General features: G+C 38.1%; 1 protein-coding gene across 6 annotated transcripts; it reads right to left on the bottom strand.

Moving 5' to 3' along the window:
- Positions 1-828: 828 nt before the first annotated feature.
- Positions 829-27,237, bottom strand: LOC112571309 (5'-AMP-activated protein kinase subunit beta-2-like). 6 transcript variants are annotated; one of them, XM_025250214.1, is made up of 9 exons: positions 26,684-26,825; positions 26,159-26,508; positions 24,685-24,741; positions 18,291-18,448; positions 15,133-15,244; positions 13,745-13,865; positions 12,687-12,820; positions 11,850-11,918; positions 10,930-11,674 (listed from the first exon to the last, which is right to left on the bottom strand). In XM_025250214.1, exons 2-9 carry the CDS (start codon positions 26,195-26,197, stop codon positions 11,489-11,491), a joined length of 876 nt encoding a protein of 291 aa, XP_025105999.1. In that variant the 5' UTR covers positions 26,198-26,508; positions 26,684-26,825; the 3' UTR covers positions 10,930-11,488. The 6 variants fall into 6 exon arrangements, with proteins under 6 accessions (XP_025106003.1, XP_025106002.1, XP_025105999.1 ...); XM_025250216.1 differs by lacking the exon at positions 24,685-24,741 and having other exon boundaries at positions 10,934-11,674; XM_025250218.1 differs by lacking the exons at positions 10,930-11,674; positions 24,685-24,741; positions 26,159-26,508 and adding an exon at positions 829-7,588 and having other exon boundaries at positions 15,151-15,244; positions 26,684-27,231.
- Between the last annotated feature and the right edge of the window lie 33 nt (positions 27,238-27,270).

The raw sequence follows: 27,270 nt of genomic DNA, 5'->3' as shown, positions 1-27,270 counted from the left end.
CAGCAATTTTTGGTCAATCTGCCACTGTCATGGAAAGATTTCCCTCTCATCTGGCTGGCTGTACCTAAATTACCATTAATTTATTGTATTGTACGCAGAATTTTTCTGCTGCTGCACTTATGAATAGTAATGCAAATTTTTTTTAAAACACGATTCTCTTGAAAAGAGGGGCAACACCCTAAAGCCTCAGCTGAACCACTGGAGTTACACGTCTAGACTAACAAAACAAATATTGGATAAAGAATATATCAGAGAACAAAAGCAATGGAGAAATACATGTCTAGACTACAACATGGCAGAGGAAAAAACCCCTGTCGAGATATACAAAAATCTACAAAATCCTGACCTTTCTGGTGATAAATAGCAACAAAATTACTAGATGATATTTTTGACTGTGCAGAGGGTATTTGTAAAGTGTTTGGTGCAAATAGTTTGAAAATAGTCAACTGCCAACAAGTTGAGAATGGCTGATGACCATATATTACTGTATACGTCATAAATTTTGGGAGATTCAAATAGAAATTGAATGCACCAAACTTCTACATGTTATTGCAATAGTCTAAGTAGTATAATTATGCTATAGATCAGGGGTGGGCAATTAATTTTCCCAAGGGGCCGCATGAGAAATTGGGATGGTTTTAGAGGGCCGGACTAATATAGTTAACTCAGTTTTACCCAATACTGTATATATAGTATATGTACTGGCCAGCGGGCCGGTCAGAGACAGGAGGCGGGCCGGCCTTTGCCCAGGTCTGCTATAGATCAACCATAGCCAGCATGTAAAAAAAAAACCAAGGGGGTGTGGGTTGTGGAAGACATCACACAATGTGACCTTCAGTATGGATTTTAATGAACATGTTCATAAGCCTGATGGACCTCTAGCACTAGTGTGCCATGGTCCTAGACAATTTAATGATTTCATTCCAGTTACACACAGTTCACACTGTTGTTTCCCAATTGGTTTTCAAAGGCCAACTCTCAGAACATTGTTTCCATCTATATATCCACATATATCCATTTTGTAGAATAATAATGTTCAACCCCAGTCTTGTTTTTTTTTAAAAAAGGCTGAAAAGTATCCAAATGCTCACCATGCAAGTCAAGAATTGATCTATTCACATGTACAGCACACTGCACTTGTCTGTCCTGTGTCTGCATACACAGCATGTTGCACTCCAGCAGTAAACATTATTCACATCAGAACATCAGTATAACACTAAATGAAAACGAGAAATATCGCATGCTCCTGTGTATAAGTTGATAGTGGTTGTACCTGACAAACGCCATAGCAGCCATGATACACAGTTAATATTTGTCTACACAAATACATTGGAGACTTGCTCAGTCATGTTTGCCTACACAAATACTGTGAAATGGAAGGGGGCTGTCACATACAAAGAAACAGAGTAGATGAAGTGGGGTGGATTGTCGAAGGATTACAAACATTTACTGAACAAGCATGAGTTGCCACATTGCTCTCAAAATGAAAGAAACCGTGAAGTAGCATAGATGTCGAAAGTTGTTAAAACTTGCCCCAATTTTGCTTTAATATTTGTGCAGAATGGTTCCCAAGTGTGGGTATGCAGACTTCACAAAAAAGAGCTTTGGGTTAGCTGTACACAATTATTAATAGGCCATCAAGACATGGCTAAGCAATCTTTATCCCATTCATACTAAAAAGCTCCACACAATATACCGACATAAACCAGGCTTCAATGTACAGACATTCATCATCTTACTGACCTTAGTGATAAATAATTCTACCACAAAGTACAGTAAAACCTCCCTATTCAGACTTGCTTACATCCGGTAAAATCAGGTAGCAGAAGAGACGTCAGCTTTCATTCCATGAACCACAAATTCAAACATCTCAAAATTTACGTTCACTTATTGAAATGTTTAAACTAAAGCTCTTAAAACTGTCTGCTTTGTCATTTTTGCTTTAGCTCAATCATGCTTGCTGATTCTGCAACTATTGCATTTCAAGATTTATGGGTTAACTCTCCAGGTACAAGCAACTGATCAATAGACATGCACCCCAGTAGGCAAAGATGCTCTCTTAGATGAAGAATTCATTTGCCAAGTGACATGGAACAAAGAACTTATCTTTGATTATGCCCGCCACATAGTCAACAAATACTAACCACTCACACTATTATATCTACTCCCAAAGAACGACTCCCTCCACATACACATGCAGATACATGAGCGCACACATATATCCTGCACAGACTTCAAAGAGATACATTCAACTTTCAGTCCTGACGCCACATCGGAGTTCAGGGAGGCTACTGCTTTGGCAAAGTAACTTTCTCAGGAGGCATGCACGTTAATACCTGCCCCTAGAAGGCATGCAACATTAAAAGCCATTAGGCAGGTGAAATGCATCAGCCAAGCCATAATATTGCGTGCCCTGCACAAACTTAGCTGGGTAATAACCAAGTCACAGCGAATAGTTGTACACACCACCCAGTTAAGACTTATCTTGTGGATGGTTATTGAGAGTATCAGTACACTTTTACCACCACCCAGTAAATCTGGACTAAATGTCCATCCATAAAGCCAAACTTTTTCTCTGGCACAGGTTTTTGTGCTTTCTAGATAATCGACATCACATTTTCTTTCCAGCTGAGATCGTTTCAGGATGGTGGATCCCAGAAACCTAAAATGGTCAGCCTGCTCCATTAGTTTATTCCTTGTTGCTCTTTTGAGGAGCATAGGGCCTCAACACCACCTCGCCAGCGGACCCGGTTTTGGGCAGCCCTCTTCAGGTGGGCCCATGTGGTTCTGATGTCCTTTGCCTCGCTCTCAACTGTTCTTTTCCAAGTCACCTTTGGAGCCTGCTCCATGGCTTCACTGTTAATAATGTGAGGCACCACAGGACCTCTGCTCCTGTGAAAATCAACTATCATCTCCCTGGTCTTAGAAACATTGAGTTGTAGACCATTTCCACTGCACCAAGCCACCAGGTAATCCACAAACCTGCGGTACACAGGTTTATCATTGTTTAGAATGAGACCTTCTACTATGGATCTGTGAAACAAGACACTGAGATGCACTGCAAAACAAGTCACAATTGAGCTTCAACAGTTGGTCACAAGAATCTTTATTTTTATAAGCACATTACTTCTTCCACAGGTTGTTAGTGAAGGGCAAGTCACTAATCTGCGGTGGTAAGCAAAGAGACAACAATGAATGGGAGTCTTATTAACCTCCCACCTGAATCTAATCACCTTCACAATGACATCCCAACACCAAATTCATCCACTTGAGCCAGACCCAGGCTAAATAAATACCCAAACAATAATACCTGCTTAACTCAATCAACAGGGATGTATCGATACAACACACTTGCATTTGCCGAATTCATGTCAACCAAATGTCTCCATACAAACCTCCAAACTTAAGAAGAATGACAAAGTTGACAGAAATTGTGAGATTTATTCTCTAAATGTGCATTGCCAAGCAGCCATTTTTTTAATAAGATGGTAGCTGAAGTTGTTCAAACAATGCATGCCTCTATTCATAACATTTGAAGCCTATGGCTACTTGTGTCATCCATGATTAATTCCTCTTCTAGACCTGCATCTATTGTGTTGGTACAATGCAGTCTTACATAGGATGATATGGTCATGACAAAGTTGATATGGTCGATATGCCTTTGGATGAAAATGACCTCTGACCTGATGAACAAGCAGTTGCTTTCAAAACGTACTTAATTTACTTCCTGGTATTCTTCATCAGGCTGTAGCATAGGGCAAACACCAAGAAGCTATTTGGGGGAGCCACATCAAAATGGGGGGTTGCAACACAAGGTCTTAATGAAGAGGTTTTACTGTACTTAACAGGCTTGCTCACTGTCCATCTTCTCTCTGACATACCAGCATTCAATATGCTTACCATGCACCACACCATCTAGACATATCAGGCAAACTTCACACCATCTAAGCACTATGCTCAAACAATTTCATACCAGTAATCAAGCAACAGTTCTTAAACTAATCTTTCTCTTTGATGACAAGAAAAAAGCACTATCATATTTAAAATAAAACTTCGGACTTGCGTTGACCCAGGTGAAGTGTCAAACTCTTGACACCAGAACAAACCGTACATGAAGACAAGTCATTTCTATTCTGACGGCAGAACATTTGGACATAGTTTCCACAATAGGACTATACATAATGGCACACTTTTACTCTACATACACCAGAAATGATTTATCAAAAAGTGTTATGTCTCTGTCTTTACTGAAATTAAAAGCAAATTGCACTCGTTTCATCCACACTAATAGTTAAAGGGCTGCAAATAACTGATACAATCCCTAATTCAGAGAAAAGTGACAAACTGTTTATTGGCTCACAATCTCAGTAGCAAACAATTTTTTTTTTTTGTTGTTGGTACTATCACCTGACAGAGTTGCAAACATTAAAAAAAATCCTTTAAGCTGATGACAGAAGAAATTATTAACATAATGTCTAGCTGAAGTAAATATTCCATGTCCGCTTATACCGATACAGGCAGCATAAGTATTTGTCAACAATAAAGTCTAGCTGCAAGTTAATAATCCAAGTCTGTTTATACTAATACAGAAATAGAAGAATTTGTCTACAATTATGTCTGAGGTTAAATAATGTGTATCTGTTTATACCAATATTAGTGCCTGCAAACATTCATGCATACCCATAGAAATGCTACATGAGACTACAAGTGTTCCACCATTATATCAACATCACAAAGAAGTATTCAACTGTATTTTTCCATTGTCATTACTTTTTCATTAATGCTGCAGGGTTATTTAAAAATACTTTGAAAATGGTCATGCAGTACAAACTAAAATGTAAATGTGCTAAATTTCCCCCCCACCACACACCATCTTTAGATTTTTAAAATGATCAGTCTGTTTGATCTTAGATTCCTCTCTTTGAGGACTAACAGCAAAGGGAAATACAAATCTGTTGACACGCACAAGTTGGTAACAATCATTACCAAAAACAGGGGAATGTACTATATTTGCCCAAAAGGGTTGGGGCAGGTGGCACATAGTGAGGTGGTTAAAGAAGAATCCCCTGTATCATATGACACAGAGTGAAATGTCCATCGCCACAAGAAGAAGCCAGTTAAACATACTATTTCACATCTACTTCAACTGCCTGAAAATATGTGATCAACAGTATGGTACTAAGAATTCCCCATCGTCACTGAACAGCATATTTATTTTCATCAATAATAAAGTAAATGCCCTGTCATCATTTAGATAAGTTAAGAAAACTTGTAAAGCAAACTGATCCCATAAAAACAGTTTAATGCACTAGAAATTGGTTGAAAGTCATTTTAAAGAGGTAAGCATTAAGGGGGCAGACTGGCAGAGCAGTATGGGCAATGTTTCAAGCAAAGGGACCAGTGTAGACAAAGGCTTGCTGGCAGGCTCACACAGTGCTTTATCAGCCGATGAAAGAAGTGGGCAGGAAGAAAGGTAATCAGCAGCACTGATGACAACATTTATAGAACTATATTGTTGTCAGTAACTGTTATAATATTCCAATTTTTTTCAAATACCATTGTGCCCTGCAAACAAAGTTTTGCTACAAAATAAAACAGAGTTAGCACCAGGCAAGTTTCTGCAGAATTTTGACAAGATTCATTTTTTGACCTTTCTATATTACTCTTTGCTTCTGTTGTATTTCAAGTTAATTGGAAATTCTTTTTCAACTGCATATTTGGCAACTAGCTGACCGCTCTTAGCTTTTTGTCACAAAGCTGCAACAAGGCTCATCATTGGCACAGAACACTTTAGGCTTAGGAATGCTTTTATCACAAGATGCATTCTACATTGAACATAATTGAGAATCCCACCAACATCTCTGTTTAAAAATATGCTGCATAAATTCTCAGTGATCTGGACTCCAGGGGTTGGTTCTGTTCTTGTGAAACACTGTCTACACTTCTATGGGTGTAAGAAACATGCATGCTCATTCTTAAAAGCAAAAGAAAACCACAATATACCAAATCCTCAATATCAGCATGATCAACTAGACCTTTATGTCTCCTATAAAACTGTTATTTCTGCATCACAGTGGATCTTGATTGACTGCATGGAAGAGAGACCACTATAGCACAACAGGCAGTGTTCACATGTATAAAATGTAACAGCTAGGTCAACTCAAGACAAGGTTTGCAATTTTCCAACATTGGGTATAGCAGCTAGATAACCTGTAGACAAAGTTTACAGTTTTCCAGCATTTGACATACATTCAATAGTCATGCACTGTAGCTCTCTAAAGTATTTTTTCGTCCATGTTGCCTTCGATAAACCAGCTTTCCTTACACAATGCTAGCACAACAATGTTCTACACAATGTAAGCAATGTCAGAGAAGAAATACCTTAGAAGAATTTTGACACAGGCAGTAACAGTAATTTTAAATTAAATCACTGCGGAACAATTGCACTAATTTTTAATGTCACCTGTCAGCATTTCTTTCATGCAATTTCACCAATACTAAAAAGAAGCCTCATGTTTTTATTTTTAGTGTGATGTTGCATATAGACATTACCTTTAGTCAAATACACAGTTATGCAACACCAGAGCCATGCAGACTGGCCCAGTGTGTGATGGCATGTACACACGTCCGATGCCAGCAGCAGGCACTTATTTATAAAGTAAGCAATATTCCTAATGCTCTTGAAAAAAGCTTCTTCAACCACAGAAAAATAATGTACATAACATCACAGACAAGTGCTATCAAATGGGGCCCAAGTGATGATGTGTGTGCAGCCAGTACAAGCTTTAGCATGTAACACTGTAGTCAAATACCTTGTGATGATCGAGTCAACATAAACAGATGCCTTTCATGGTATGAATGACCACATCCAGATACTTTATGCAGTTCGGGCCAACATAAACTGATGCCTTCCATGGTATGAATGACTACATTCAGATACCTTATGCTGAGTGGACAACACTGTCCAGATACCTTATGCAGTGTGGACCACCACCCAAACAGTTGTAAAACAAAAACAAATGTTACCATTCAAAAATATCACAAAACCCCCCACAAATATCTCAACATGTAACCCTTTAGAGTGGCAATCCATGCAATAAATCTATATGAACTAAACAGCTTATAGTCAACTCTCTCCATGCAGACTTGGAACAAAAGACAGGGTAAGGGCTATGACACACATCTCAACTGATACATTTACTGCTAGCCACGTCTGTCAAGGGGTTCTATTCATCCTCATTTTGCCTTTGAATCACAAAATCTGCTGATCCCAGCTGCAGCCTGATAGTTGACTTGAGACCCCATCCTGTTTGCAGTCAGCACAAACACCTCAATACCTCTAGTAGAGGCTTTCATACTGTCTGGCTATATACAGCGCATGGAAAAATTTAGGTAGATATTGTCCACTATCAGCACAGGCATTAACACCGGTAGATCCCACTTTGTTCAGTCATCACATGCATAAATACGCACATATCCACTATTAGGTAGACCAGCATACAAGCCCTGGCTAGATAGGTTTGTAAAGCAGTGTTGTGACATATTTCTTCCTGAAGCGGTGTGTTGCACTCAGCACCATAACACCATCCTGCAACATGTAACAGCTTCTTTACCAGACAACAATGTACTCAAAAACATCTAACAATTAGCTTACTTTACCAGACAATACATACCAAAAATCAAACTTTCCATTTTTCTTTTTGTCTTCATCACCCCTAAAAGAAACTAATGCCCAAAAGTGTTGTGTATCAAGTTCTGAGAACTTTTTTTTTCTTCTTAGGAGTGGACGTCATACCTTAGTGGTGCATACAGCAAAACTATATTTCATCTTTCTTTCGTCCTTCTTAATCTCTTATATTAGTGATGGTTCTCAAGAAATTTTTGGCGTCAGTGACAGCTGAAGACAATCAAACATGGACAGCTGAAACAAGAAGTTTATTAGGTGGACAAGCAAGAAAGCACAAACTGTAAAGAGTTACATCACTCCCTTTATCTGAACAAGTTCAGCTCATTGGGCACTGGTGATTTACTGCATAATTCTGACCACTATTGTGTCAATATGCATGCAGGGCCCAGTGTGTTGATCTGTAGCAGGGCCAATTTATGTTTCAAAAGAAATAGATACTTTAGAAATATCACCCAAAAACATGTTTTTCAATTTAATTCTTCTTACTAGTATAAAATTCTTCTTCTGCTATGGTCTGATATTACACTTTTTTATCAGTTGTAGTGAACCATTAGAACTAGGGTTTAAACATGACATAGTAATAAACTATCAGCTCTGTGTTTTGTTTTGTTTTTTGCAACACTGTACATAAAAGAAAACATATCTTCTAACTTTTAAAACATGTCATTGAGCTATCATTGTGAGCCATTAGTATGGTCTCCTTTAGTCAGAGCTGACTATGGATGATGTGTATGGTTGTGACAGATATGCATGACTGAAGGGACCAAAGCCAATAAAAGTCTCCATTACAGAGGCGTCTGTGTTTTGCACTGTGCCAGCAACTAACGCCACATCATAGCCTCAACAGTGGACACATCTGTGTATTGTACCATGGTTTCATGGTGTGTATGCCTGTGGTAGTTGTGCATGACTGAAGAAACCAAAGCAAATAGCAGTCTTGATCAATGTCAACACATCTAGGTATTGTAACCTGTTTTCAAATTGGTAGAATGTCTATGCTCCGTTCTGCATGCCCATTTGTAAGCCATAGCATTAAGTTTTTCTTCTGCTGATTCAAGGTGATGGGGCTTCACCTTGTGCAACCAGTTGCAAGACCCAAGTCACCAATGCAGATGACTTTATACTGCAGTTAAGGTCTCCCTGTGGTTCTCTTTCCAGATGCCAGTTTGCCACAGGAGAATGTCTTCTGCGATTCAGCCATTCCTTCTCTGGTCTTGTGTATGTAGTCCCTGATTCACTTCCATGCAGCAGTGTGCTGGTGAAGTAGGTACTGCATACTATCATGTTTTGTCTTATTGCCAGTTTTGGATTGTTCCACACCTGAGTGGTAAGTGTTGTAGCTCTCTATCCAATCCTCTTGTCCAATGAGATACTGTCGGTGATGGTAGGCGAGTGAAATGATAAACAACTTCCAGTTTATAGTTACCAATAGTCCTGAGTGGTGATGCATCTGTATTCTGTCCAGCAACATCAGTCCTCTGCAGGTCAGCCCCAAAATTCTTGTAGTCCAAAGGCACAACTCAGATACAGTGGTTAAAGTACATTTCAGGAGCAGAAAGATAATCCTGAAGAGTGAAGAACAAGGGCACAGCCTTGCTCAATGTCTGAGTAGCTGGTGAAAGGCCAAGAAAAGAAAATGAATTTTATGGTCCCTCATGTCAGTGTGGAAGAATTCAATCTGTAATTTAGGTGGGCAGCTGATCTTTCAAGAATTCTTATAAGATCAATGAAAGTGATGTTCAGTGGCAACTGCTATCCTCTACATTTCTCCAACAAATACTGAAGCAAGATCATGTTACCACCAGTGAACCTACCAACTTGGATGCTGCACTGTGACTGTGCGAGACAATCTTCCAGTTTCTATAAGTAGGTCAGAAAAACTCTAGCAAAAAAGTCTGCCAACAATGTTGAAGAAGGAAATGGATCTGGAACTGCTAGAGTCACTTGTCGTGCCCTTTTTTTATATAGAGGGTAATGATCTTGGCATTCCTAGGTGTTGGTTGGAAATCTTACCAACATCGATGCATGGGTCGCATGTTTCTTGGTATGGTGGAATCTCTTTTGGGTGGTCACAGTCTGATCTTACAACATACCAAATCTGTGTCACAGTCTATGCTGCAGTCTGTGCGAAGGAGACTGCTACACCTCACTAAGATGAGAACCAGTTGGTGGTGCCAGTGCTTAAAGCATGGTTGCTTCTGTAGCTGAGTGGTTGGGGTTGTGGAGTGACGGCAACAAACTTCCAACACACTCGAGCAAAGGCAGGGACAGTATAGCAGGCTAGTCAAGTGAAAACACAGTTGTCAAAGAAGCCACATGTGGTATCTGTACTGCTATGAATGCAGTTGTTGCTCTCTGACGTGGTTTGCAGACCAAGTGGGAGTGACTTGCAACATGGAAAGCCTGAGACATACAACTGAAGTACAAGAGCTGCAGTAACAACTGCCAGAACTAAGCTGCCATGTGTATGCATGTGAGTGGACAGTGGTTTCTTCTTGCACTTTGCATCATACATCACCGTCTTCTGTTTAGGGAAAAGCAGGGGTGGGGACTCATGAGCTCTGTGACGAGATTTGATGCAACTGATATGTGAGCATTTTACGTAAGGTTCTCCTGCAGGATTATGTTAGTGTGAGTAGTAAGAGTTACATCATAACTGTCACCAACATGCCCATTTCCCAGGGGCCAATGTTTTACATTTGATGAGAAAGCAACATAATGTTATAAATAAATTTTATCTATTCACTTTCATTCACATTCAATCCATAAAAGCAAGAAAAAGGTACAGGTTTACGCAGAAGAAAACATAATTTAAGAAATGTTCTTTCACTTTAAAAGTTTGTGTGAATTATAGGTATCTTTGCTGTGGATTTATAGGTTTGAGTGTTGAACATAGCTTGGTGCCATATCATAGTCTAGTACAGGGATGCCCAACCTACGGCCCGCGGGCCGGATACGGCCCGCATCCGGCCCGCGAAACTTCTGCCCACAGTGCAGGAAATAGGCATGTTAGTAATTAAAAAAAAAAAAAAAAAAAAAAACACGAAAAAAAGGGAAGAAGTATTTATCCCTACGTAGGGGCATCTCTCAATCTTTTTTTCGATGGACGATGCTTTCAATTCAGTGCTGTGACTTGGTGTCTCTACGATGCAGCCAGACATTCAGAAGTTGGTTTCGGGAAAACAATTTCAAATATCTCACTATTTACTATATTATTAATGATAAGTACAACTTGTTTCTAATAAAAATGGTATCTGCTCTACTTTTTTCTTTTTTGTATTTTTGCGGTGATGCAGCCCGTGACACGCATGTCGGAAATGTGTATGGCCCGCAGGCCGAAAAAGGTTGGGCATCACTGGTCTAGTATATGGACTAAGTTAGCATCAGGACCAAGTTCATTCTCATTGAAATATTTTCTAAGTGATAGCTTTTCCTTTTTCATTTGTGGAAACTGTTCATGAACTGTGCTTGTTTCCTTACTTAGTCTTCTTTAAAATCTAGGCGGCACATAAGGCATCCACTAGAGACCTCCATGTCTGTCTGTTAACAGCAAGTTTGTTCCTGGTCAGTTGCTGGCGTCCAAACTAAGAGGAGGGCTGGTTCGATACCTGAGTACTGCAGCAAACTTACCCCAGCTTGCGGGAATGGGTACCTGACTCCACAAAGACTTGGGGAAGGAAAGGTAGCAAGGAGAAAATGGGCACTGCCCTCAATGTGAAACTGGCTCTGAGAAAAGTGAGGTCTCTAACATCTCATTTCCCAACAACCTCAGAAGGTCAAAGGACGACCGTGACCTTACCTTTACCATATCTCCATCTTCTTGAGTGGATTATGGCTGCCATATTTGTGCAGTTGCCTCATGTGGATTTCTTTGCTGGTGGCTGTGCTTGTCCAGAATATCTTCAGACATTTGGTTTGGATGGTCTCTAGTGTCTGCTTGATTTTTGCATTGTGTTGCCCTCCCAAAATTCCAAAACTTTTCCTGGTCTGGAATATAGTTATCCATTTTTTTCAAAACTTTTCCAGATTTAAAAAAAAAAACAACCAAAAAAAAAGACCCTGGGGTAAAGTGCCATTGGTTATCCTTGTCAACACTTTATGTACTAGTTGTCTGTATCAGTCATGCATGTGAATGAATCTGCATGCATACACAAATACTCACCTTTATAGACAAAGCATACAGATGGTTGAGCATCACATGATTAGGCTCAGGTAGTAAAGATGGTTCACACTGCACAAAGATAAACTTCCATGATTCTCAAGCAGAAGCTGGCAAGTGGTGTACCTGACTACTAACTAGATAAATCGATATAGTTCAGGATTAAGTGCACATCAACAACTACAATGAGACGGTACTGATGCTTGAATATGTACACAGTAAAATGCACAAGTACAATACCCTGTAACATCATTCAGCATACTCTGGGACTTCCATCACCAATATACTCCGTCACATGGGAAGGATGGAAAATTTTATGCCATGCCAAATAAAATCTTCCATCTTGTGACAATCCCTTCACGTCTGTACCCATTAGGGCAAATGAACTTAAGGCTATGGATGGGTGTGTGTGTGTGTGTGTGGGGGGGGGGGGGGAACAATATTTCTAACACAGAAACTATTGGCAAGGGAAAAAAGGGCAATTATTTTGGTTGGCAAGGAAATCCACATACACATGGAAAATCTTCCACCCTTGTAATCAAGTAGCACCATGAGCTAAATTGTAATAGGTGAAGTCCCTTACTTTGCCTTTTTTCAATGAGAGGAGAAGAGTAAAAATAAACATGCTAAATGCTTCAATGATGCATACTTACTTTCGGTGCATCTACTATGCAGATTCAACTATAAACCCAATATTGCACCGACTGTGCATGGCCATATATCAACTGTGCACTGTCACTTTTTACTAACCATCACCCTCTACCATGCTGAATGTCAACTATGCACCTAAGGTGACTTACAGGAGCTGGCATGTCCTAAATGCCACCAAAGATCACTTACATGAGCTGGCGTGTCCTTGTTGAGGATGACCTGAAGCAGCTGTGGAGGAAGGAAGGGCGGGCCTGGCTGTTTGCCTTCTGTGCGGCGAGGTGGAATGTCTTGACCATACTCATTAGAGTAGGTTGTCCCATCCTCTGAAAATACCATAAACTTTGATCTCACATGTACTAGCCTAAGAAAAAGTATCTGGGTTGCATAAAAATCTGTCTCATTCTCCTGATTACTCTGATATTTATGGGAATTTTTACAAATGAAAAGGCAATACAAAAACTCAGTGACATAACAAGACGAGCTGATGACAACCCATAACCAATACAGAATCTGTGCTTAGAACATTCCAACTACATAACATCCCAAAATAAAAACATTTCAACAGGACTGCATTTGATCAAATGCCCAGGTCAAAGGTGCAACACAACTGTTTAGAACTTTGTAAGCAATGTTTTACCATATTAGAAAGCCATGATCTTAAATATCAAATATTAAAGAGGTTATTATTTAACGCTTGCAGCTCTACTCTAAGAAAAAAGAGACGCAAGAACAATGGGCAACAAATTACTGATTCTGGTAATAGAACGCTTTGCCCAAGTAAATGGCTGATTGAATTACGTGACATTTGATGTTATAAGTGTAATGCAAATAAAAAATTACCAACTACTTTTTATTAAACATCAGAAATATTTATATTGCTCTGGAGCAATAGAAACTCAAAATAAATACATTAAAAACAGCATTCTTGTAACATATTTCACAAAGTGGGTGGGGTGAAAGAGGCAGGATAATGGGGACCTGGTAGTCTGGTGGTTAGTGCACTTGATTCTAAAGCAAAAGGTCAACAGTTCAAGGCTCACTCTCAACCTGTGACTGAAATAGTCTTTCTGCTACTTAGTGTTGTGTCTATCCAATTTGCCAGGGTAGGGACAGGTAGTAAAACTAAAGGCTTTGGTTCAGAGACATTATAACAGGTAATAAAAGGATAAGGCAAAATAACAATATGTTTACGTTTAAGAGAATAACATTTTACAGATAGTAATATGGTAAACACTAAATAAACTTACGATGCTTTTTGGATTTGTTTGTGGCTCGACTGTCCAAAGCCAATGCTTCAAACACTTCAAAATCTGATTTCTTGACAAGAATCTTGTTGTTTTGGGATCCCATGCCATTGGGAGTTGTAGGCTGCCACACACCATCCCCCCAATGCAGATACATAAAAAAGCACAGGCAAGTGTATGCACGCACAACCACAATGCATGCACACGCACACACACATTTACACAAAATCAATCAGAATGATTAGGTGACTAGAATGGTAACAAAAACATTCCCTGCTTCAAAACTATTCCTTTCTGTTCTGCCTTTCTCATTCACAACTGCAAGCACACATATGCAAAACATCCAAATATATGCCCATGCACTCTAACACATTCATGCACGATAAAAATTTTATATATTGTACAAAACATTACAAGCATAATTTTCTGTAAACTAAGTATTATAACTACACATTCAAAGATTTCCAGGTCTGAACTAATAAACTGACAAAAACCCCTCAATAGCTCCAACATGTATGCTGGGACATAGCCTCCAAGACATCAGTAGTGCCAAATGTTACTTAAAGAGCTGTATTATTAGTATAAGAATTAGGACCATGTTAAGGTGGGATGCTTATTTAGTCCCTGCAAAGACTTCAGTGAAGGATCACTCTACTTAAACTGTGCGACGTCAGTGCCTTCCTCTGTGTACCACTGTGTGTGCTAGAAATTAAATTTTGTAACCATTATGGAACTATACTGCTTGGTGGCAGATGATGACACTATAAATAAGTATAATGTGTAAACCAGCCCATTATCAAAGATGTTTCAAAAAAAAAAAAAGACCCACCTGCCCATCATCATGAAAGATGCTTAACTCATAATTGACGCCACAGGCAAATGCCCACGAATGAAATTTTGACAGGTATTTTTTAAAATTTATATCTATTAACATATAATAAAGACAACTATCTGTGATACTCAGTTTTAAAGAGTATTTTTAAAACATTTACATGATGTGAATTTTAATACAGGTTTTGCTTTCTTGTAGTAAAATTAAATGAAAGATTGTTACTGTATGGGACAGAGAATTCACAAATCGCGAAGTAGGACAAAAGTTAAAAATTAGCAAAAAATTATTTACACAATCTATATACAAAACATTAAGTGCCAAACAAACATATATTTTATTAGAATATACATTACAAGTTAAATATTACTGTTGCTACCCCTTCTTATAAGCATAGTAACTGGTGTTACCACTTGTCTAGAAAGACAGAATGTGCGGGTAGTAACCGATGTTATGACCCACCTTATAAAAAAAAAAAAAAAAAAAAAAAAGACCCACCTGCCCATTATCAAAGAAAATGACCCACTTGCCCATTATCAAAGATTGTTAAAAAATGACCCACCTCCCCGCTCCCCCTCACCTCGCCAGGTGCGAGGGTCCATTGTCCATCCACAAGAAACTTGTACTCGTGTTCCCCCTCTGGAAGGTCTACAATAGTGTAGAAGTCCCCATGGCTGAAACAATACAACATCTTGTCAAATCTGCCACAGGCTAATAGAAAGTGCAGCTAATGGCCAACCAGACTTATTTACTCCCACAGACCTCTGTGACAACAACTTTTAAAGTTTTAGCCTCTTAAAATAAGTGTCACAGTTATGTAACTTTTAAAGATTTGAAAAAAGCAGGGCAGTAAAAAAGTTATTCAACCATGTACATCTATGACATATATGCTAATGCCAAAGGGAAACAATTTAAATTTTAAATAAAAACTTAGGAAATAATAGGTAATTTCCCTTTATTGTTCATATAGGTACTTGCATAATCTGAAAATTCTCTTAATATGGAGACATTTATTGTAAGAAGTAATGGCATTATCTAGCTATCCAAGACAACATAAATTCTGACCAGTAAAATGAGTAAATGAGGATTTGGCTAGCAGTCTGTCTACACACTGTGAATATATGTTGAAGAAGCGAGCGTCTGTTATTTGCAAATATGGGTGTATGGCATTATTGTTGGTGATTTAGTCTATATAAGATTAACGTAAAGTGCTATAAGCAAATCTTTGAAAAGGGACAATATAAATCCTCCTCCTCCTCCTCATTATTATTATTCATGACATCATATATCCCTTTTTTGCTTTTATGATTGTATGTACTTTCTATACATAGTAAGTTACATAGTTCCTATCACAGATGCTTGAAGTGGAGACAGCACCTAAGTAAGATGATCTACCTATGGAGGTCAATCAGTTTAAAAATTGTCCTTTGTTTTGTGTGTGATTGCATAAGGTTTAAAAGGTACATGAGCACCACAGCTTCATAGGTGAGAGAAGAAAAAAAAAAACTCAACTATAATTAAAATAATTTCAAGTCATTGTAAAAATCACAATAAACCAATTTTATATGATCCCTCCAAAGGTAACAGGATTCTAGTGTTAAAAAATACAAAAGGAAGACACAGGCTGCTATTACTCTCATCACATCTCATCCAGTCTCACGACGTTTCTTATCAATCATATGCTGATGATACTTAGCTCTACTGCTCCACTCCACCGGCGAGGTGGGCAAAACCAACATCACCTTCGGTTCCTCCGTCAGGCATCTGGGATTCATTGTCACTGCTGACATGACTCTTGCTAAACAAGTTACAGCTATCTGTCAGTCTACTGTGATAGACAAATTACAGCTGTCTGTCAGTCTATTATGAGCTACCAAAGATCATCTGCCACATTCTGTCTACCCGCTACCAACACTCTTGTCTGTGCATTTGCTTTATCCAGACTTGACTACTGCAACTCCTTGCTTGCTGGCTACCCTGAATACCTTCTTCACAAACTCCAGAAAGTACAGAACTCTGCTGCTGTCTGGTGCTTAGAGCCAGGACATGAGACCACGACCCTCTCCTTCGTTGTCTACACTGGCTTCCCATCCGTTCTGGCATCCAGTCCAAACTGTCCGAGCTGTGTTTTAATTTCTTTGCTGGCACCTGCCCTGATTATTTCTCTGAACTGCTCTTCCCTTACATCCCAGCTAGACAACTCCACTCCTCGTATGATGATCGTCTCCTTATTCTTCCTGTTACCAAAACAACAACATCCTATGGCCACAGGATTTTTAGTTCAGCGAAACAATGGAACTCTCCCTTTCCATATCTGCCACATACCCATTATTCTATTCCTTTAAATGTGCACTGAAAACACACCTCTTCCATAAACATTACTCCTAACAACCTTTTCCATACTGCTAGTCCTTTGTTGCACCCTTCCTTTTGCAATATCGTGTTACTCTCAGCTCTTGTTCTTGTTATTTGGTTCCTCTTTATGTTTTCTGTATTTGATTTTATTCTTCGTTTAGTATGGTTTTTTATTCTTTTATAGCTTGTATGTTATTTGTATGTTATTGTATGTTATTTGCTTGTTTTCCTTTTACCTCATATGCTGTCCATGTTTTATTATTAAGTGCAAAAAGCATGCTCCTTAGGAGTGCAAGTATGCGCTTTACAAATTTTACATTTATTATTATCTCGTTTACAGTTTAATTATTTCCCTTATGCAGTTCTACAGTCTGTCACATATGCTGCTCTGTAGGAATTCAAAAGCTGTCTTTGTATTCACAGTCTATGATCTTACCACTTCCCAAGACCTTAAAGTTTCTGCTGGCTTCAGCAGACTGCTAGCTATTTCAATGTGCCTGTGCCTGTAGTGTTATTTTGACAACCCTATCAAATTTGAGCACAAAAAAAATTTGCTTTAAACAAACATGTAAAAGATGAAGACCTGTTTTTAAAAACTGTGAATGCCAGAAGGAAGCTCCAGGTCAACAACTCAAAGCAAATTTAAAAGAAAAAGATAAGGTAAGCATTTTTCTGAATAAAATAAATAAGGGTGATCACAGAAAATAATGACTGCTAAATTCATCTTGCTGTAATGTTATTTTTGTATTCTCTTTCAATCCTGTAACATTTCAGTCACAATACTTGTGTTGAATGATTCAACAAATGATCTAGCACCAAACAAAGTCCCATGTAGGGAAGTGTAAACTTCAAGATGACAGATAGGCATGCAAGTAAAAAGTGACACCATACATATGTACTCAATACTTACATGCCTCTATATTAGGCATTCAATAGTAGTATTCACTACTCACATGCCTCTATATTAAGCATTCAAGAAGTATCTACTAGTCATCACATATTTTCTATATTTAGCATTTTTCTATTTTAAAGTAGTAGAAAACAACTTCTCAGTGTCATACAAAAGAAGGTAATCACATTATCAGTTGCCCATAAAGCTAAAATGACTTGAATTATGTTTATTTCTAATAAAATAATAAAGTATTTAAAAAGCACCAATTCTTGCTATAGCAGTTCAAGGCACACACATAAAAGAACTAGTCACATGAAAAAGCATACCTACCCACACACCCAGACGCACATTATGGGAGGAGAAAAAGGTATGTTTTAACCAATATTTGAAAAGTAGGTTTCCAACCAATACAGAGTGGCAGGGAAGAGAACCAGAAACAGAAAAGGAATCTGAAGTAACAAATAATCACAAACCTCTTGACCAATGGGATTTTGGTTTTCCAGCCATTAAAGCTGCCAGAAAGCAGTACCTCCTTGCCACCCCCTTCCCATTTGAAGACAGTAGGAAGCAGGCGAGGAGTCATCTGTTGAGTCACAGGAGTGCCAGGAGTAAGAGTGCTGGCTCGTGCCCGCTAAATGTGAAAATAGTCATTACATTTAAATTCTTTGAAGTAGCCTTGCATGAATGAGCAAACTTAAATAAATAAAAAAAAAATAAATAAAAAAATAGTCAATTTCTGAGAAAATTTACTTACATGATAAAACAGAAAGTAAAATGAAAATTACAATCAATATCTGGGGATAATATTAACATTCACATGAACAATACAAAAAGGCAAAATAACCATTTCTATTACAAACCCTGAATAAGTGAATAATGTACCAAACAGAAGTACAGCTCACAAAGTTAAATTCAATCTTAAAAGATAAATGGTGTCTATTCCTCCTTCCCTATCCACTCCTACCCAAGAAAAACAAACCCTTTGCATCTCCAGTCAAATGTACAAGCTAATTACATAATCCTATTTAAAAAAAACTAGTACTACATAATGTGAATGTAAACATGGTTATGATCTGGTCAACAAAAATTTGTGAAATATATATCTATGCAATGAGACATTTCAAAGTATGTATAACATCTACGCTAAAAGTCAAACACATGCACATTTGAATTTTTTTTTTTTTTTACATTTATATTCACATGATAAATGTTAATACTTTAAAAATATTGCTCAGTAAAATTCATAAGGATAAAATAATTTACCCTCATATGTCACACCTGAACATGCTGCATATCGTTAATGCTTAAGTAACCTATTAAAAAAGAAATATTCATAAATTTAAAAATAATTACCATTAACTTTTAGAGTCATTTTTGCTGCAGTGTTTTAAGAATCTCAAATAATATTTCTAATGGCATGAGATAAATCATTTTTTTAAAATACCAAAATGTTATGAAGACTAGTGAAAACAAACAAACAAAAATCACAAAATTTTGCACGGTACCATTTTCCTGTTTAGAGTTTATAACAAAACACTCTCTAGAATGCTCCCAGCTCCTCCGTTTTGTGATTAGTATGCTTAAATTTGCAGCTGATGGTCACTAGCATTAGGCTTGCCAGGACCTGTGATCTCAATACTGCTATACTTCCACAGCCCACCCAGCATTTTGGGCACTTGACATCAGCAAAGTTGAAAAGTGTGGGACCATGGCTAAACATCTTAGATATAGTAAACTATTTACAGTTATATATTATATATAATTATGGCAAACTATTTACAGTTTACTCTCCACAGGGCCATTAGGACCCTTTACCTTTAATTGCTAGCAAAGCAGCTAGGCCTGACACAAAAGTGCAATCACTTGCTTCCCTGTAAATGCAATATTTGAAAATTCATTGCAGTAACACATTACATTAATCAATGTCATAAGCACACAGAAAAACATTGGAAAAAGACTTGCTCTGATCACTAAATGGTTTGACTTTTTTAAACTGAAGTACATGATCCAAAAGTTTAACATACAGCGGTATTAAACATAGTTCAAAGCTACAACAACTAGTAGTGTATTAGGTTATTCAGATAATAACATGCTTTCCAATAATGCACACAAATGTTTTTTTCTGCTATGAAAATAAAACAACCTGAGATAATTAACATCTACTAAACTCATCATTCTCTTTGGGTGAATTATATGAATTTTTTACGTATTCTAGATTAAATCCAAAAGTTTAATCAATTTTGTCAACATATGAAATCGTCTGAGAAACTTTACCAGCTTGTTTCAAGAGGTATCATTATTCTTCACTGTTGCGGACATAACATTATAAAGCCAAATATTGTGTATTAATTCCTTTTTGCCAAACATATTAGAAATATATTTGAAAAACAAACAAGTTTTTGTGAAAGATGTGCACAAGGAAAACATATACAAGGCTTGTTCAAAAAGTTCTAAGCCTCACCCAGAAGGAGTTGCAGAAACAAGACAGCTTTTCATAATTTTTTTAAATAGTCCATCCTGACATCAATGTACTTGGACCAACGACGCTCAAGCATTGCAATCCCATCAAGGAAGAAGTTGGCATCCTGGACCATCAGAAACTCCTCCACAGCACATATGACCACATCAGTTTCCAAAATGGCGAACATGTAGGTGGAATTTGAGGTTAGGAAACAGGTAATAGTAAGATGGAACTAAGTCTGGTGAGTAAGAGGGGTGGGGTAGCAAGTCAAAGCTACAGTTGGCTGTTTCAGCTACTGCAACCTGAGCAGAGGTAATGGACGAGTTATACTGTAGCATGAGAACATCTGCCCTCAGCTTTCCTCATCGTTTCCACTTAACTTCTTCCTTCAGTTTTGTTAATTCTGATGCATAGTACTGTCCATTAATAGTTTTCCATTTTCTAGATAGTCTATCATGATTACGCCATTAGAATCTAAAAAGCAGAAGCCATCAACCTGCCAACAGACGCTGCCTGTTTGAATTTCTTCGAGGATGGAGAACCACAGTGTTTCTGCTGTTTGCTTTGAATCTGTGATTCAGTTTCAAAGTGATGAATCCAGATTTCATTTTGACTTACTAATCTGAGGTAGATTTTTTGGAAGCGAGTCAAGTGTCCTGGAAATGTCAACTCTTTGCAGCTTCTGCTCTGATATCAGTATTCTTGGGATCCATCCTGCAGACAGCTTGCTCATCCCCCTGATCTCCCTTGAAACAGTGTGGACTGAACCAGAACTAATGCCTATGGACTTAGCTATCTGCCGGACAGTAATATGTCCATCACCCAAAACCATACCATGATTGGCATTAACTTAATCATCAGTGGTTGAGGTTTTTGAATGACCTGAATGACCTGAAGGAGGGTTATCTTCTGTGCTTACCTTGCTGCTCCACTTGAATTCAGCAGCTCACTTTGTCACAATTGCATAGAAAGGGAAGTCCTCAGCAAGTGTCTGTATCATGTCCTCGTGGATTTCCTATGGTATCATACCTTTTCATGCAGATACTTTATGACTGCTCAGACCTGTTTTTTCCATTTTTAGATTTGTCTCAAACCTTCATCTTTGTATGGGCCTCACCAGCACACAAATTAATACAGAAATCTGTATTAGCTTTTCTAGTTTTTTAAAAAGTGGTAGAGTGTTACAACAAAAATGTTCAGCTATGGCTCTTCTTTCTGGGTGAGGCTTTAAACATTTTATACAAGAAGAGTAAATATGTAAACAGAATGTTTGATATAACTTCAAAAGAAAAATATTTGTAATGTATTCACTATTCCACTTCACTTAAAACAACTAGTGAACAAGTACTGAGTAGTCATAATTGCACTTTTAAAAAATTATTTAACACTGATTAAACAATGTAGTATAGAACGTCAAACAAAGGGCAATAAATAATTTGCACCAGATAAATCTGAAACTGAATCCCAATAACTTAGAAATGGTGCATACCTAACCTTGAGCTATATTTGCATATTATTTAGCTCACTTGGATTATATATTTAAATCAATAATAGTTCTAATAAGCAGATAACTTCATTAACAGGAATTACATGAAGGGTAAATGAGGAGTGGGGAGAATACCTAACCTTGATTGAGATCAAGCAGGACTGGAAAGGCTGTGTAGAAAAACAGCAAAAAATCAACTGAAAGTAGAAGATAACAAATAGTAACAACAGGGGAAGAAAGGGGCTAAAGTTATTTGGAGAGTAGCAAAATAAAGGTGAAAGGCTGCTCTCAATCTGGACTGGAGAGGGCGTGAACTCAGGTTTCACTATCAGGCTGCTGGAGGAGAAACATCAACATGACCAAAGTTGTATCCTTATCAGAGAAAAGCTGCATACTTCAAGGTGCAGGAATTGGAGGAAAGCAAGGATCAAGGTCAGAAGTACTTTACAGAGCAAAGAGATGGATAAAAGAATCAGTTTTAAGCCAAATGCTGATGAGTAGAAGCATGAGAATCTCCACATGATTATTCTGAAGTGATATATATTTCAGTTACTCTAAAAGTGTAATCAAAGCATAGTCATCAGTACTAAGTCAACAGGAAAATAAATCTGAAAAACTGCTGCATAATAGTAAAATTACGGCCATAAGGCATCCTCGGTAGCTTTGTTCACCCTGAGCAGTAAATATTCTTCAATCACTGAAAAGAGTGAATAGAAAAACGACATCAGCAAGGCTGTAGGTCTACCAATATCATCTCTGATGCCAGTGTGCTGCTAGGAGATGAATGGAAGTGTTGACCCACAGCTTCAGCTGCTACCCATAATTCAGAAGTCAAGAATCAGACATGCAGCCTGAAGTTATTCAAAACTGTCATGTTTTCACCCTCTCAAATGGTAAACGCAGCTCCAAAAAGATGCCACATTTCCACTATTTCTTTGCTGTATCTCCTGTTGCTTCCCCCCCTGATTCTATGACCAAAGGAAACATCTTATTTTGAAAACATGACTTGTATGATTAAAACAGATAATAATTTGAGGAAGAGAAAATTTCTAAAGAAATTTCACTGCTGGGTGTAAGACACCAGGCATCTCACAGGGCTTCTGCTTACGCAAAAAATTGCATACAGTACGCATTAAAAGTTCGGAGGACCCCTTCAATTTTCGTCAATGGGGTCCCTGGGGACCCCTTCAAATTTAGGCGAAGAACATATACAAAATTGGGCAAGTGTAGTTTCTGACATCGAAGCCCAATCTATTGTTGTGCGCCACAAGGTGAGAGTTACTTCTATTGCACTGAGTTTTTTCCCTTACCGGGAAAGAGTTCCATCATGAACAGCATGGCTAAAATCATTGTCTCAGAATCGGAAAGAAAGTGAGCACCCCAAGTACAGTGAGCATAAGCTCATCACAGATGCTTGCACAGACTTCATGGCACAGAAATTTCGCCGTTTCTGACTAGGCATTACAGTGCTTTGTGTGCCTGAAAGGCAGTTGAACAAAGTATGTTGATTTGTTGATTTTTTTTTTTTTCACATTGTAAAGGGACCCCTTAGAGTTAGCCTGGGACACCTTAGAAATCTGAAGAAGGGGTCCCTGGGACCCCAAAGAATTTAGCCTTAGCAGAATCCCTGTCATCTCTTTAAGAGGTCTGTAGCACATTAAGAACAAAATACTTATGCTACTTAAGAACAAAAAAACTGATCCACTTAGATTTTTCTCTGAGTGGTATCACTTTATAGTCTTCAAAGATAGTTAAGAATATAATAATGTAAAACATTAAAATGTAACCAAAATGTTTTCAATAAAGTTTCAAACTTAAAGAATATGTTTTTCAAGGTGCACCATGTAGCAGATTGTATTGTCAATGCACAGATATATTGCATATAACTACACACATGCTTTCATGCTACCACTGTGTAGTAAGTCCCCAAAAGTAATACCAGTAATAAAGGCAACACAGAAAACTTACAACCGCACTTACTACTGAATCTACCATCCTTCCTGACCTTTAATTCTGGGTTAGTAATTAAACTAATTGAAACCTAAATTCACTACCTTGATGCAAAAGGATGTGTATTGCACTTGCAAGTAACAATCATAGCTGCAATATTTTTTTTCAAAGCACTGACACTTCTAAGTTTAAATCTGAAACTTTTACCTTATTTCTACTTTTTGATATTAAATAGAAACCCAACACAAATTAGCCAATTCATACTACCAGCATGTGGCTTATACTTAATGAAGAAAAATATATGAACATACATTATTGTAACTGTCATAAAAATGCCCACCAAAGACACTAGCCCCCAATGATCACAAGGCCTGCAAGTGTGTACTCTGTGTGATAATTACAGTGCCATGCACAAGTATTTATAGTCATATCAATAACAAAACAGGGAAATCTTCAGTAGACATTTATATAATATTCATTACCTGCACTAACAGTTTACATCACTAAAAGCATCAGAAAGGGATTCAATTTCCAAAGACATTCTCCATGCCTACTGAAATTGCCTATCGTATCATGGAAATCAATCAATAATCAGACAATACTGTATCTTTCATCATGAAACAAGGATAAATAGTATAACAGATGTGCTCAAATTACACAAATCCCTACACTTACACAAACATAACCAAACAAATTCTAGATCTCTCAAATGTAGATCAATCAGACTGAACCAGAAAAAAAATCACTTTGTGCATTTTTTCCAGGCTGAAAAATACATGAATTTATCCAGTACCATCATCCATATTTAGGTATCCATTCCTTAAAGTGCCGTCACAAAAGTTGCCACAAACGCACAAGCTTTCTTGCTGTACATCCTACAGCACTTTTCAAACTGAGAGGGCTGGTAAAGCAATGAGAAGCAAGGTAATCTAATTATTGTGTGCTGCAAGCATGCCAAAACTGTCCTCACCTTTACATTCAGTGCTCTGCGATCAAGAATTTCTTTCTGAGTTCTGAAGAATCCACCCTAATTCAAGCAAGAGGAGCGGCAGTTAGCCTTGCTGTTAGTACCTAAGCCTTGCTGACTATATCTCCTACCTACACTGAGCAGATTTCTGGCTTCTTGATCAACATTTCCTCAAAATAACTAGTCAGCTTCATCAATATATGTAACATTTATTGTACATACACACTTGCCCCATGTTTACCTTACAAACAGATCAAGCTACTAAATTTACACTTACTTTAAAGCATGCACTTTCTACTACCAGACAAGATGAACTCAGCTGTTCTCAGCATGCAAGAGAAGGCAGAGGGAGATAACCTCAGAATCTAAACATGATGCCTGATAGAAGAATTAAATCCCAGATCGACTGTCACATAAAAGTAAATCAAACCATCTCCACTTATGACATTAATTTTTAAGCTAAATATTTATTAAGAAGGTTTCTTTACTTATATTATGGTTTTAGATGTTGTGCTTTTTCCTGTGTGCTATTTAAGTCATTAGAGCTTCCTACTTGAGATAACGTACTATGTCTACCATGTCAACTTTAAAATGTGCTACTTCAGACGCTGTACTGTCTCCATGTTAATTTGTCCTGAGTTCAGATCTTATCCTGGGCATACCGTTCTTTCACTGCATGTCGCAAATGTTTACAGGGCTGGCTGCTTTGCCATGATATAACCTTAGCTGCTGGCTCGGCATAAAACACTAATCCCACCCCATGTTAATTTTAAATGCTCCCCAAGAAGGCTGCCTTAGCTATGGTATTGCTTGTTTGTGCATTGCAGGTGGATTGCCTTGCTAACATGCATTGTACTACTATATTTACCATGCCCAAGAGGCACTACCGGGATGTCCTGCTATTCTTGTTTTTCTACCTGTGCATTCTGAATTCTTGAGAATTTTAAGTATATTATCTTCCTCTTACTACTATTTTTTCCATGTTTCAAGTTGTTAGCAGATTACCTTGTTCAGTAAAGTTTTCAGTATATTAATATTGATAATATTAATCTAAGGAAAAAAGTAATAGTAAAATAAAAAGTAACTCCAAAAAATATAGCTCATAACTGAATATAGCCTACATTTACTTCCCCCTACACTCACACACACAAAAGTAAAGACAAGATTACAAAAATTATCATTAAACCCAAAACGGTGACAACACAACCTATATCACTATATAAAACTATTTGAGATTTTGGACATTTACACAAGTATGGAAAGCCTTTGTGGTGTTGTAAGTAGCTAATGAGTTGTGGCAATGATGTAAATCTCGTAAAACAGATTATATTTCATTTATCTTGCCGAATTGGTCTAAATTTATTGTATTCATCTGCATCCAATCGAGTTTTCATACATGTTTCTAACAAAATACGTCATGAACTTTCAGTTAACAATACTATAACAGATTCCCTCAAGGTCAAAGCCGCATGCTCACCTGCTGTACGAGAGAGTTGATAAAAGACAGCTTAGCCATTTGTGCCGCTACGGTGCCCGTCCAAATAATGACGTGATATCAAGATACGACGTTCTCTTTATCTGAACACCAACTGGTTTGCTCATTACCTCAATTGGCTTAATTTCCCTCACGTAAACAACATCCGCAAAATCGGTTACAACCATGACCGCCCTTGACCTTGCTCTTAAAGGTGGCGCAGTGTGAGAGGTCAAGCAGGCACATGTATATGTGTGAGTGCGTTGTGTGTGAGTGAGATCAATAGGGGAAAGCCGTTTCTTTGGAAGAGTCGTGGGCCGTTATCTTGCTCTGACAATAACTGAATCGTCTCACTGGAAAAAAAATGAAACGTATCGCAGCAGACGACACATATTGGCATTTATCTAAATGTTCAAATTGTCTTCTTCAAACATTCGTACCAACAAAATACTATAATTAGGGCATTTTATTTAACAGAACATACGAGTTTACTGCCGAGTACAGCCCTGTGATAGATTTGCATTTTACCTTATATATGGCAGGCTCTTGATACATCTCTTGTTCTGCCATAAACGACGGGGCCGATGAGTCGTAGCGGCCCGTTGCAGTCAGAGTGGGCGCCGTGTCGTCTCCCGATGCGTGGCGATTTTTGGCTGAGCTAGTGTTTCCCATCGTGAAAACACACGCGTCCTCTTAGGGCCACCGCACATAAGCAGCAGGCCAACAATCAAAGACGCCTGTGCAACTTCAGGATGAATTTCTAAAGCTTCCAAAAAGCGTGGTGACAACAGCGCGACAAGCCGCCAAACAAGTACACCCGCTGTACCAACACCACTCGACTCAAGGTCTTTGAAGTCGTTTTGGTGCAGGTGTGAAAAATCTGCAGATGATTAACTGCTTTATCCGAGACTGAAAAATCCAGAGAAACCTACCAAATCCAGCTATTGTGTCGGGTGTTATTTTATACGGAATGCCCATGTGTTGATCGCAGGTCATAAAATGTTGGCCGAACACGGAGCGATAATAAACAACAAATATGGAGGATCATGTGCGTTTTACGCAGAGCATTATGGGAGGCAAGACCGGAAACCAGCCTTCTCTTGATAAGACCGGAA

This window comes from Pomacea canaliculata, linkage group LG8 (assembly GCF_003073045.1).
Source record: "Pomacea canaliculata isolate SZHN2017 linkage group LG8, ASM307304v1, whole genome shotgun sequence".
In the NCBI taxonomy this organism is placed as follows: Eukaryota; Metazoa; Mollusca; class Gastropoda; order Architaenioglossa; family Ampullariidae; genus Pomacea; species Pomacea canaliculata.
Note: the sequence above shows the minus strand (reverse complement) of the source record. Positions and strands in the feature narration are given on the sequence as shown.

Coding starts and splice junctions, on each gene's coding strand:
- LOC112571309 (XM_025250212.1), bottom strand. CDS start 26,827: ATGGGAAACACTAGCTCAGCCAAAAATCGCCACGCATCGGGAGACGAC. Junction 15,245..18,290: donor AAAATCCCATTGGTCAAGAG/GTTTGTGATTAT, acceptor GTATTGTTTCAG/CCATGGGGACTTCTACACTA. Junction 11,675..11,849: donor TGTATGCTTTGTCTATAAAG/GTGAGTATTTGT, acceptor ACTATATTCCAG/ACCAGGAAAAGTTTTGGAAT.